The sequence below is a fragment of the Polypterus senegalus genome, chromosome 3 (assembly GCF_016835505.1).
Source record: "Polypterus senegalus isolate Bchr_013 chromosome 3, ASM1683550v1, whole genome shotgun sequence".
In the NCBI taxonomy this organism is placed as follows: Eukaryota; Metazoa; Chordata; class Cladistia; order Polypteriformes; family Polypteridae; genus Polypterus; species Polypterus senegalus.
This window is the reverse complement of record NC_053156.1, coordinates 101579536-101593775: the sequence shown is the minus strand read 5'-3', so window position 1 is coordinate 101593775 and position 14240 is coordinate 101579536. Positions and strand designations below refer to the sequence as shown.

The 14240-nt window shown below is 33.8% G+C and overlaps 1 protein-coding gene across 3 annotated transcripts in view; it reads left to right on the top strand.

The window, feature by feature from the left end:
* The window catches only part of dlgap2a (discs, large (Drosophila) homolog-associated protein 2a), a 1338703-nt gene extending 1334272 nt beyond the window's left edge, over window positions 1-4431 (top strand). For all 3 annotated transcript variants that reach the window (XM_039747697.1, XM_039747699.1, XM_039747698.1), the window contains one exon: window positions 1288-4431. In XM_039747697.1, coding sequence (XP_039603631.1) covers window positions 1288-1506 — 219 coding nt within the window. In that variant the 3' untranslated portion in view covers window positions 1507-4431. The remainder of the gene's footprint in view (window positions 1-1287) is intronic.
* The last annotated feature ends 9809 nt before the right edge of the window (window positions 4432-14240 follow it).

The window sequence follows — 14240 nt, the reverse complement described above, 5'->3', positions numbered from 1 at the left end:
TCCCAGTGGAGGTCAAAATCCAAATAAATAAATAATCCAATAGTACGTTAAAACAAAGGCTTAAAATATGGTCAGGATCATTTCTTGTATGTCTCAAGCCTGAGTGCATTCTTTGTGTTCTCTGTTGCTAACCCTTAGAACTGCTCAGTGAAAGGAGATGCCCACTGGGAAGCTCAGTCAACCCTCAATGACTCGTGTCCTCACCACATCTTCATCTGTGAGGACCCAATGTCCCACCACCATCATCCCTTGGCATCTGTGAGCCCTTCCCATGCAATGTTTAGCATGCATGCCCTTACACCTGGAGTGCCATTGCTCCGTCCACACTGTTTTTTTCCCCAATCACCCTGCCTCCTCTGTGCCATACCAGCTCTGCCATGATCCAGACATTCCTTTTATTTTCCCTCCTTTGATTTCACCTCCGTCTTTCTCTCTTTTTCCTTCTCATACTTTTTCTGGATCAAACCTACTCAGGCTCCTTTTATAATTTTGTGAGTGCAGGTGCCTTGATTATGACCCGTGGCATGTCAATGAGGAAACTGGCTGAACTGATCGCACCTGCACGTGAATACACGATCAGCCAATTTCCTCATTAAACCCAATTATTGCCCTTAATTGTTGATGATATCTTAATCTGTTGAATGCTGCTTTGTTTAGCTTGAGTTAGAATATAAACAGCTGTCATGATAATTGGTAAAAATGTTTTTTGGTAATTCTTGTAGAAAGGATGACCTTTTACTGTCAGGTATTTCAAGTAATGGGAACAAAATTCAAACATCATGATGTGTTTATCAAAAAATCAAACACTACCACCTTTTTTATTTAGCAGAAGTAGTAAATGCATTCTAGGGGATCGCATAATTGGGGATGTATTATAAGTGAAACAGATCTCAATGGAGTAAAAAAATCTTATTCCAATGATGTATTAATTCAAAATGAACGGTGACTCCTAATTTAAAATCCAAAAATGAAGAAGGGTTATAGAAATGCCAGATTTTAGTTTATTTGGAGTTACAAAGGAACCATTTTTTTAGTAGGTTCCACAAGACTACCCACAGATAACAAAAATCATTGTGACTGCAAAATGTACTGAAAATGCAAACAGAAACACTGTGTTTGGGAAGCATTAAAAATAAAAAAATGTCATTATTGCTTGTCAATCACATGTTAACTTTTCCTTTTTTGAGATAAACAAAACAGACATAATTTTTAAGGTGATAAATCGTTAATAATCTTGTTTTTGTAACTGATTTAAGTAATGCTCTACTTTTCAAAACTTCATTTCAGGAGGAAAAAAAGTTACCCCCTCCAGTACCAAAGAAGCCCCCAAAAGGAAAATTAGCTGTCATGAGAGAAAAGTCCCTGGATTTGCCAGACAGACAGCGTCAAGAAGCCAGGAGGCGGTTAATGGCAGCCAAAAGAGCAGCCTCTTTTCGACAGAACTCTGCTACAGAGCGAGCTGACAGCATTGAAATCTATATCCCAGAAGCCCAAACTAGACTTTAAAATGTAGTTTTCACCATGTTTGTTCTACTATCCATATTCCTTATACTACAAATTGAACAGGTTTTCTTCTTTGTATCACCTCATATTACAGCTTACATTCATGTTCATTGTGCTGTCAACACAAGAATATTCCTGCAAGTTGCTTTTGAACTTTTCAAGTTAGGTAATGTTAAGACATTTGCTGGATATATCCTCTGAAGCATCTTTGGAATTACAGGGAAGGGTTCATTTTCAAGTAATGATGACAGTAGCATAACTATACAAAATGATTTTCGGGCCAAATTGTCAACTAAAGAAATCCAGTAAGCTGATAAATAGGCGTGTTTCCATTTTTTTCAACATTTTAAAGATCAGTCACCAAGGGCAAGTTTTTTTTTTTTCTTTTTGGTATCTACTAACACCAGCAAAAGCAGCTTGGGCTAATGCGTGAAAAGAAAATGCAAACTAGTATAGATTTTATGTGGTAGCTCAGAACTGATGGCTCTTAAAAAAACTGTAATTGCACACTTTTCTTCAAATTCCTAAAATGTTGCAAACATCAAAAATACCTCAGTCGCTCACAATTCTGTTTTTTATGCTGAGCGTGCAGTCATCAATTCTGAAACAACTGAGGCTACCTCTGTATATGCTGTGCTTAGCAAATGTTGAAAAGAATGGAAATGTACTCATCTGAGGTACGCTGATTTCTTCTCTTGAATTTGATAGATGTTAAACTCTGTGGTAATGATGTGCCAACAAACAGATATCATTTTTAATCTTTAAGAAAATGTGTCAGTATTTGCAGATGAATGTTCTATTGCACTGTGCCATCATTTATCTAACAGTGATACTCCAGCATTTAGAAAAAAGCAATTGATTTTAGTTAAGTAATTTGTTAGGCATAATAAACAAACAAGGTGAAGGTTACTTCTATGTAATTGTTAGATGTCTGAAAATCAGATTCATATATGCAGTTGCCTCTCTATTTTTTTTAAATGGGCATGCCATTATCCTTATTTTCAAGGGTTATGCAAGCTGCAAGACTATTTAAATGCCATGACATTTGCGTTTCCTAGATAGATATGAATCTTTTGATACAAAGCCTGACCCTGCTTGTTTCTGTAAAATGTCATTGAGATTGACCGAGCAATGAAACATGAGAGTATAAGGACAAATACTGAGACATAACAACAGCAAACATTGTAAACTTAACAATTAAAGAAGCACTTAACTGAGATGATGTACTTACTGCGAATGCATTTTGCTCCTACCCATTTAAAAAAATAAAATGTATTAAACTGGAAAGATAAAGGGTATAGTGGGCTGTGCTGGCTGCAACTGACTTTGCCAGACAGTTTTGATGTATAAGTATAGGAAGTTAGCAAGCTCTGACAAAGTGTGTGTAGCAAATGCTTACCAATCAATTGATTCAGTGGGTTCCTAGTGTAAGGACTATGGACAACTAAATGAGGCCGTTTGAGTAATTTATGTAGGCCATCTTTAGGACGTGAAACTCTGGGAGATATTAACACTTCCCCAAAACCAAATCTTAGATTTTACAGTATAATAAAGAATCAAATATATAAATATATATTAAGTATTTATTCATTTGTATGTGTGTGAGTGAGTGCATGTGTGTTGCTAAAAATTGACTGCTCAGTATTGTCCCATTTACGAAGTGAGAATATTTCTCTTAATTTTTGATTGTATTTTAGTTCTCCTTTTTATTAAAGCAAAGAAAAGGGGCATGTACAACATGTACAATATGCTAAAAGTAAGAATGGTTTTTAAACATTTCCTTTATTTTAAAATGTAGGTGTATTATATACATTATATACTTTTTCCAGTTATTACATGTATGTTGGAGAGGAGTGTTATGCAAAGTTTTTGCCCCCACTGCATCCAAATTCAAGTATCATCATTTAAAGTTAGCATTACATTACCTCAAAATATAAGGTAAGGTTTTCAAAGTTAACAATTGAAAATACTTGTTCACAATGTCTTCAGTATGGGTTAAATGTTCCTTTCTACTCCTCAAAAGCTGAAAATAGATTGTTTAATTCATTTGTATAGTTTTTCAATTAAAGCTAATTTCTCTCGAATATTCATGTAGCAGAGCTCAATTAGAAGATGCCTGTTGTTATCCTCGTGCCATTGTAGTCAGAAGCTGAAGTGGTCACTTGAGTTGTAGGGGTAAGTCACTGATTACTCTTCTGATTACAAAAGTCCCTCCTTTTTATTTTTTTTAAACACTTTCCCATCACAGAACCTTGCCCTCTATGAGGAGCTTCAAATGTTTCCAGTTGAGTCAAAGGAAAGCACCACTAGCACAAGCAACTCATTGCACTTCTGACCACGAGAGTGTCTTTTCACCCCAGTAGGCTCAGTCCACTTGAGCTCTGCTATTCTTCCATCTGACTTAGTGGCAGCCTATGATTAGAATCCAACCAAATTCTTAACAACTTTCTGATTTTGTCATGAAATGTAGTCATTTTCTTTACTAATGTCTCCTAAAACCATTTTACTTCTGTGATTTCTCAAAATAATATGGCAAATAATGAAATTGCTTGGTTACAATGTGAGATAATCAATTTCCTGCAGGCTGTTACATTTGAGGAATGGGTATTGTAATGTAATGTTGGAGGCATTAAACAATAAATATATGAGTGTTGCTAGTGCTGCCTTTCTTATCAACAGGAATTTGATGAAACAATAAGCTATTCAGGTAAGAGTCTATGTAGGCATGTTGAATTCAGCTGGGTCTAGTGAAAGAAGGTTTATTAGTTAGTATGCTAATGGTAAGCTATCTTACAAGGACTTGTCTGTTTAATTGCACCACAAAGGAAAACAGACCTACACTGCTTTCCCAGATTACAAATGGGTGCTCACTTACTGTAACTAAAAGTGAATTGTTTCTCAGTTAATAACAAATGCCCTATTGGAAACACATATAGTCATAATAGAGAAAAAATGGTTACCACCTTAAAAATTATATATTTTTATTTGCCTAAAATATACATAAAGCAGAATTTTACTTTACTAGAGATAGTTTGAAGTTCTAAAATAATATAAAATAATACACTTGTGCCAAATGCACATTAATAAGTCAACTTCTCATAAATCATAAAATAACTTGTGATAATAATTCCACTATAATACAGATACAGCAAAATTGTATAAAAGATACATATAATTATAGGGGGCACCAGCATAAAGTAGGTGTGTGTTACTTTCTATTTTTACTTAAGAAAAAATATCTTTTTCTGTTATTTTGAATGTAAAAGACAGAAAACAAAAAATGTAATTGTACATTAATTCTGAGTTTCTATGGTTAGAGAAATTTACATATATCCTTTTATTTATTTAATTCATAAGTTGTACCAAGCAGCCTTAAAACAGTACAATATGTGTATGAATGTACAGCCCTGAAATGTGCAATTAAATCTAGCTAAAATGAAAAAGCTACAAACACTAATGGGATTTATGTGCAAATTTTATCCAGTTGCTAATGTTATCTGCCTATTTGGACTTATTTAAAAATAATCATTATTCACATGTTCCTGTTACATGTGAGCAGTGCTTAGGAATGTTTTGAGAAGTGAAATGTTTTTAAGTGTATTCAGTGCAATTTATCTGAAGGCAGTGGATCACCACTCAAGTTTTAATGACTGTTTAACACTAACTGACACAATACCCATGAGCTTATGTTAAGCAAATATTTGATTGAATGGAGTCAGAAATTGGCTTCCCACTGGTACATGTAAGTGCAAATCATAGTGGTGTTTTCCAACAAAATATGTTGTATATGTAAAGTTTCAAAATGCATTTCTGTTCCTTTTTAAAGAAGTATCACTTTCATAGTAAGGAATCAGTGTAACTCAAATTTCATATTTGCAGCCATAAAATTATATTAATAATATTCAGAAACACAAACACATACTCTGTATGTTTGTGTTTATGTGTGGGTGTGTGTGTGTGCGCGCATGCGTGTGTGTGCAAATTATTGCAGCCTATAGCAATTTTTAACCTTGGTCTGTCAGAGTACTACACAGTAAGTAAACAAAGGAAAATATGAAATTATCAGTTTGCAACTCGAGTGTATCTGACAACATTTCCCTTATGTTACAGCTGAAACATTTCATCACACAAAGTACAAAAGCACTTTTGAACTACTTTTAGTACTCTATCATCATTTATTTTCATTTTATTAATTTTATTAATTTGAATAATTTGAGAACCTGAAGAATTATTTCATATAGAATTTGCCAACCTTGTTGTGTTTACTTGGGTTGCACATATCTACATTATATCAGTATTACTAGCCTTTCACAAATTAACATCAAGACATCATGTAAGATAAAGTTATTTTAGATTGAGGTAATATCTTTACAAGTTCTAGGGCCTTTACAGTTTTTCACCTTTACTGTAATTATTAATGATGTAACAAAAGAAAGAGTACAAAAAGTTACTGATATTTTAGGTTGCTATGAACTACCAACACCTTTGAATATTAAAGATGTATTACCTTTAGTTAAAAATCTTTGAATCCTTGTACTAGTTATATTTTTCTACATCGACAAAATAGAATAGAATACAGGTTTAACATTTAATCTCTATATTCTATTTACATCCTTAACAAAAGGGCTTGTTAGTATTCATATTTTTGTAAAAAGATTAATATATACTTTATTTGTTTTTATTTGCTTGCTTAAATGTTTATATTAAAACAACCCTTCATAACATATTCTTCAACCTTGCTGCAATTACATATGCAGTATTTAGGCAGTTATGTAAAATAGTAAAGTACTACTTAACTAACGTGAAAATATACAAATTTTAATGTGAACATGTTTCTTTTCTGACTGATGTAAGAGACGGTTAAAACTACGATTTTGACGCATGGAGGTCTTAGTTATACCTTTGAGAAACAAATGATCACTTCCTATTTGTTTTCATTGTCACTCTTGATCATATGTATAAGCAGAAACTAAATTCTTCAAAAAAACAAATCAGTAAACTTTGGCATGCAGTCTAAAAAATAAGAAAGAATGGTAAAGGATTTGTTTTCAGTTTCTACAGTGTCACTGGTTGCTTCTCTGAAATGGAGTATGTCCTTCAGAATTCAATCTAGTAGTGAATCTCTCATTAGCCCTTATTAAATAACTGACTAGGAATTTATGAAATATTTACATGTCCAGTGTGATATATCGGGCCGAGATGTATGGATCAAATAGTTTAAAAATAAAGCAACCACCATGGGGAACTCTTGCAATGAAGACATAAAAGCTTAAAGATGATAACATATTAATAGTTTATGCTTTTTTCATATTAGTGTGGGCTCTAATTTTTTTAATCATTTTTAACTATTCCCCCCCCCAAAAAAAAAAATAGGTATTTTGTATGACCTCTGTTCATAATCATACTTTGTATCTAAATTTACACATATATGTATATATATATAATACATACACACAGCATATTGCATATTTAAAATATCATATCCATCTTTATACCTATCTGTTTTTATTTATCACCAGTTTTTAAATAAACTAAACAACAATCAGTTTATTTGCTCCTGGTACATAATATAATAATTCTTATTAAGGTTTCAACTAAACATTAATGCTATGTCTTATTTATTTGTATAAATTCAAGTATGCAATAACGTGTGAAAAAAAATCTAATGTGGTTACAACATGGCTACTGTATAAAATGTGAATTTCCCAAAATACACACAACATGCAGTACCACTGGAGTTTATTTTTCAGATTTTTGTTCACTATAAAGTCAAAGCTAATGTGGTATTTTAATAAAGGCATATCATGTGATCATCCATCCATCCATCCATTTTATAACCCTCTGAATCCGAATACAGGGTCACGGGGGGTCTGCTGGAGCCAATCCCAGCCAACACAGGGCACAAGGCAGGAACAAATCCTGGGCAGGGTGCCAACCCACCACAATCATGTGATCATGTTTCTTTGAAAGTCAATTCAAGTTTAGTTGTTGTAACTGAAAATGCCCATCTTTGGAATAAGCTCAAAGGTCTTTCTTTCAAAGTCCTAAGTGTGCATACTAAATTTTGTAAAATTCTTAGCAGTGGTGAGACTATCGTTGGAATTTTTTAAAGAAAAAAATCTGAATTTTAAAAGTGCTAAGCTGAATAATTGGGATTCACCCAGAACCTACTCAGCTCTTAAAACTAATAAGTGCAGGTTGTCCACAGAATTTCATACAACTTGTTCAATTCATTCTCTAGTTAAAGTGTTCACAAATTTTTAAATATGGAGAAAAATGTTTCCAAAAATGCATAAAACAAGTTGTTGTGATAGCAAAATGTGTTTTCTCTTAAAAACTCATTCAATTTTTCTTATGAAAACAATACTGCTCATATAAGAAATCACATGAATGAATCACATACAGTAAGTATTCAATTTCAGCATGCTTACAAGACAAATCTAAATGAATTGGTTATTATTTCTCTGTTTAATAAACTGAAATGTACAAGGAACAAGCTCACCTTCTTACAGAGCAGAGTCCTGAAGTATAGCCTACTATCCTTTTATCCTGTTATTGTCTTTTTGTATGAGAATTATAGAGTTCCCCTTAAGGGTCATGTGTGTGAAAAAATTAGATGTGAGAAAAAAAAATATGATTAGAGAAGAGCATAGTTTTGATGGGAGAAAAAAAATTATGGAAATATAATTTGACATACTTTTGCAATCTTGTGGTTACATATGGTTGCAGTACACTTCATTTTCTGATAAAATCTCCTAAATGTATATGCAAGTTTACAGCTTAATATGGGTGTGTTGGAAGACTTCTGACTAACACCCAGGCACCAGTTCTGGTGCACAATCTAGACCAGAGTGTAACAAGTACAAACAAACTTTATAGATATGGCTTGAATACGTTTATTATTTGTAACAGGATATTTATTTTATTTAACTAATTAATGCAATCAGATTGTGTCAACATTTTTCCACTTTTGTAGTTTTTTTTTTACTGATAATGTTAAGAAGTAAAATTTCTTCTTTGGAAATGCACCTCTCAGCCAGGAATACTGTTGCAGAGCTCTTGTTTGCTGTAGCTCTGCATGCATTCAATGTGGAGGCTCCTCTGCAAACAAACACTAAAATCAATGTCTTTGAGTGTATCAGCTTTTCAAGTTGTAACTTAAATTGTTGTGACCCTAAAGTAATAGCATTAGTTGTGCCATATGAGAGTGCATAATCAGAATAAATTATTTTCACTCAGCATATTAATTAATTAAAGAACTCCATATTAAGCACTTCAAACCAGGACAAAGTAGCAGTGTATTAAATCACACTATCCAACTACTTACCCCACAGAGTTTGAACTTATTACTGGACACATTCTAGCAGCTCTGTTTTACGTGGTACTGCATTTTCCAAATAATACACCAATGTATTATTAATACAGCCCAACAAAAAACATTTTTATAATCATAATCAGTAAAAAACTACATAACTTGGATGTGATTCATAGCAAAGCCTTTTATAAGTTACCTCATGAGCCTGGCTCTTCTTTGCATTCCTGATCCACAGCAGGACAATATTTTTAAGTGTATTCCTTTTACAGGCTGCTTATTGTAATCATTAATATTTAACCCCCACTCCTTAGGCAAAATATTTATGCCACTGATAAGTAAAATCTGATTGCATATGATGCCAGCTTCCTTTCTTTTTTCTTCCCTATAGTGCAATGAGATCATTTGCAGTCAGCAAGAACCAGACATATGCTCTTCAGGGTGCACACAGGAAGGCACAATCTAATCTTTACCTTTAGTGCTTTAGTTATAAATTCCCTCAATCATTGCAGCTTAGATACTATACATCCCACTTGATAAAGAACAGACCGCCAGATAGCAAAAGTGAAAAGTTCTCCAGTGCAGGAAAACTAGCATTTAAAGGTAGGTTCCATTTCTTTTTAATTCCTCACTCAATAAGCTGTTAAAGGCTTTAATGAAGTGAAATATTTTATATTAAACGGTGCTGTAATTTTCAGATACAATAATGAATATTAATTTAATTGCTTTTCAAACATTTCCACATTCAACTTAAGGAGTATTTCAACTATTATAACTCCAACTGCCATACTGATTAAATTTTGTCTTTATGGAAATAACTGCCATAAGTGCAATAAAGCAGAGAAAATATATTTTTCTGCAAGACATAGCAAAATGGCAGTCTGTTGCTGAATGAGTGTACAAAGCAGGATGGGTGAACTATATTCGTACAATCATTGCCAATTTTTAATTCAGTGCCAATATGCTGGCAACATAGCACTTTGCCAAGTCAATGTACTGTATACGGGGTGAGTCAGAAGTCCCACCCTTTATCAGGTATTTACTAAGGACAAACTAAACAACGGTTGTCACCCTACATTTTCAGTATAGCTGATGCCTACTTCAAAACATCTCCCCATTTAGAACTTGTTAAAAATTATTTCAAGTTACACCTAATTTGGTACGGATGTGTTGTAACTTGTGGTGCTCTCGTTTTGACTCATCTTGTAATTTGATTTGAATCAGGATGGTTTTCATGATTGCTTGTAAAAGAACCTATCTGTGACATCTTTTTAGCCATGCTCAGGAAACATAACTGTTGCACAAACAGAAAGAAATCATTGAAGACATCGTATCCCTCAATACCTTGACAAAGAAGCCCATGTTACAATGTTAAGTTCCCTTGAAATTCCAAGCAGTGCAAGAAATAAAAGCATAACTTAGCAGCATTTTTACTTTGACAGCTAACATTTTTGTAAAATTTCTCCACCGTCTCTCTCTTTTCAAACCTTTATTTTTCATAAATACAGTTTCCGTGTTCTGCGGTGGCATTTCCTGATTGTGTTTCACACTTGCTGCTAGTAATAATGGAGCACACACTATTGGACTTTTGGCTTATTAGCAAATGATCACAGCTCAAGCAGCCTCTGCCCAGTAGTGTGGTGTAATGTAGCCATGATGTTTTTACTGGCCTTGGGAACTTCAGGATCTGTCTGAATTCATAGTGGTGTCTTTTCTGATACTATTGCACAGCACTATAGTGCCTTTACCAATTCTGTCACTGAGGCCTTCTCAGGACTCCATATCAGTAAAAGCCGCTATCAGGAGCTATTTCCCTACGGGCCACATTTCCACTCACAATGCCACTTTTCCTAAAAATGCTCATGTAATGTACAGATTTTTTTTAATGCTTTGGACCATAATGTCAAATGTATAGTATTTGTGTCAAGCATGAATACTACAAATTGATCTTTTATTTGCTCCATCTGTCTAAAGGTCTGTTGATTAATTTTTTGGTAAAATTGAAATCCTCTGATGTAAGAGAAAAGGCAAATGCAAAAGTACTTTCAATTTACTTTTGATTTTAATTGGTGAGTTGACAAAACCCAAGTCTTAAAAGAAAAAAAAAAACAAAGTAAAAAATATAAAATAGCCATTTTTTGAAGCAGTTAATTTAATTTCTGTGTTTTAATATTCTTTATTGGTTTAGAAGTGTCACAAATATAAATTTTCAAAAAGAGCCATTTAATAAAAGCCTTTATACATTTTTAATAGTGATACAGATCAATGGTGATGATAACTAAAGTGAACCTTCTCACAGTATGTAAATATAAAGAAATGTGATAAGGAGTTGTTGTTGTTATTATTATTGTTATTATTAAAACAAAATTATAGACATAGTCTGAAGTTATAAATGACATCTTAGAATAACAAATTGTGCTCACTATGTCTTTTTGGGAAAGTTTGGGCCATGGTTTTTGAATAAATGGTACATCAGTGATATCAATAGCTATGAGGAGATCCACTGTGCATTTCTAGGCTCTACATCTGCTGTGTGTGTACAAAGATCCCATGGAATTTCCTTTAACAGTTTTCATGTATCCATCCACAACAAATGAAGAGATAAAGTTGCAGAATATTTTTGCCACTATGAAATATTCATATTTTACCATACTAGGTATTGGTAATACGTTTTCAGTTATTTAAAATTAATTTTCATTTACATCACTTTTTCATTTTAACATTTTGGCTTACAATTGTTAGATCAAGCCTTAAATGATTTGAGTCATATTGATTTATTTTAGAATTGTTATAGATTGTCATTATTTGTTTATTTAGTCATGTTCATTTTAACATTATTAATTTACTAATGTAATAATTCATGTATTTTAACTACAAGTTATGAATTTTCTTAAAGGGAGTGCAACTTGTCTATTTATGTGCCAAAACATGCAACTGTGTGCCATAAAACTTGATACAGACTCAAAATATCATTCATGGATCTAGGAATGTCAGAAAAAAAAGATACATTTTGAAATATTTTTAATTCTTTAATATCATATCAATAATGAGGATGAATATAATGCCAAATATTCATTATTTGTAAAGAGAATTATATATATAAATATATATGTCATTAAAATCCAATCTCCCAGTTACTTTTCATGCTTCTTTTTGTTCTTTTGATAAAGTCTTACTATCGCATGCCAGATACTAGAACTGAATGTATTATATGTTACCCCATTGCTTTTTCAGTATTTCCTTCTACGAATTGTTGTTTTATATACATATATATTTAATATGCTTTGTTTGCGCATTTTTTAATGATTTTATCCATCTTCTGCTTACTCTAACAATAATGTGCGCAAGTATTTTGCTTCATATCTCTTTTTACAATGCTGAACCTTTAAATAGTTTATGTATTGCTTATGATCATCTGTTGTAAATAATTCTGCAATTAAAAATTTTGGAAGAAAATCAAACATGGAGTTAAAGATTATTTTGTTCACTTTGCTGTATGTAAAACTGTCCAACATAGGAATAGTTTTGATTTATTTAGTTGACACGTTTATCCAAATGCACTTACTAGCATTCAACAGCTTGCTAAGTTTCATCTAGCCAGTCATTGATGGTAATTTAACAAATGTCATTAACATATTCCAGCACATAGTTATTTGTTAATAATTATTCTGCATATTTTTCAATATGGCTTTTTATTATTATGTACAATGGGAAAGGCGCTATATAAGTAAAATGTTTATTATTATTATTCTTATATTCTTAATATTTTATTTACATATTCTTACTCGTCATTGTTTTGTTTCTTCTTTTCCTTTTCAGCAACACCATTTTATTATGTTTAGATATGGAAACATCAGTCTTGTCGTTAGGATTTGCCCGTATTGCATGTCCAAATGTCTGGATTCCAACAAGGAGTCTAGGATTTCATTTAAGTACCCATTTACACAATTTTATCTCAAGCACTGTACATAGATGATGCATAAATCACAAAATACACAAAGAATAACTTTGATTAATCAAAAATGCGTAAAAACGCAAGAGATAGCAAAGGACAGTCATACTTGAAATATAATGTTTATATATAAATATAACATGAAAAAAATAATACAATACAAATAAATAAAAGCAGGACCACATACGGGTCAGAGAGATCACTTAAAAGCTCACAAGTGTAGGTATTTAATATAGATTTAAACCAACCAAGTGATTGAATTGAGAGTGACAAAGAATTTTGCAGGAGATGCACAGTCTCCCAGACCTTTGTAGCTGTAGGATGGAATGGGCAAGAAGTGATCATCCCCAGAGTGCAAAGCGAATTAAAACTGCAAGATAGGTTGGCGAGCTGCCATACAGAGCACACCTACAAAAGTGCACAGACTAAATGACACCATGCTAAATATACACAGGAAAAACATGTTCAACAACAAGTGGGTGCTGCTGGAAGAATTTAATGTAGTGGACAATTTTAAAAATATCAAAAAGGTTTAACTGAATGTTAAAATGTTATTAGCTTTGAGTTTTGTGTCTGTTGATGTGCCTGGTGCTTTTGAAGAGCTTGTGAATATGTCCTCTTCCAAATCAAAGGCATTCGAAGTAAGGTATTTCAAGCTTAAATGTCACCTGCCAACAAATAATACCAGCATAAGAATGGACACCATTTTTAGATTTGTTTCCGAGGTTTATTGTAGCACAATCTATATATATAATTCACTAAGGCAAGACAACCATGAAAAGCACGCCGGAAGGGACGTGGATTCACTAAGCCACAGATAAGTGAGACACCTATGGCGCACACAGGAAGGTGCCACGCCCACCAACTCCAAGACCATTGGATACGACGACAACTCGCAGGGCCACGCCCACCAACCCGGACGCAACGACACAGAAAAAATGCCGTCATTTATGTTCGTCTGTCGTAGAGGCCACATGCAGTGCAGGTCAGGTTAATGTCATGTACCTCCGAGCTACGTTGACTGTTCATAGAGGCATGTTTCGCGGAGGTGAATCGCCATATGCAGCGTGTGAAACGGTTTGCGAGGGGTATCCCATGGGATCCTTAAAACAATCCTTTAAAACTGAGGTTAAAGCACAATGAAGGAATCAGTCTTTAACAACCAATAAGCCCTGTGCCTCTGTTTCATTACCGTCTCACCTGCTTCACCAATTCAGGCCCTGCAAGAGTCGAGACGCTCTGTCAGCAGCTGACCTTCTCTGTGCCTGACCGGTTCACACAGAGGCAGCGCAAGAGAAAGCCGCGCCAGAGACAGACAGAGGCACACACACAGGCAGCTGGTGGGTGGCTCTCCGTGAGTTTCTCTTGCGAGCGGACACATGACCAGGCTGTGTGTATGCTTCGAGAACGAGGCTGGACGCGGCTTGCGACCGGGCACATGAGCAGGCAGTGTGTATGCTTCGAGTGCGAGGG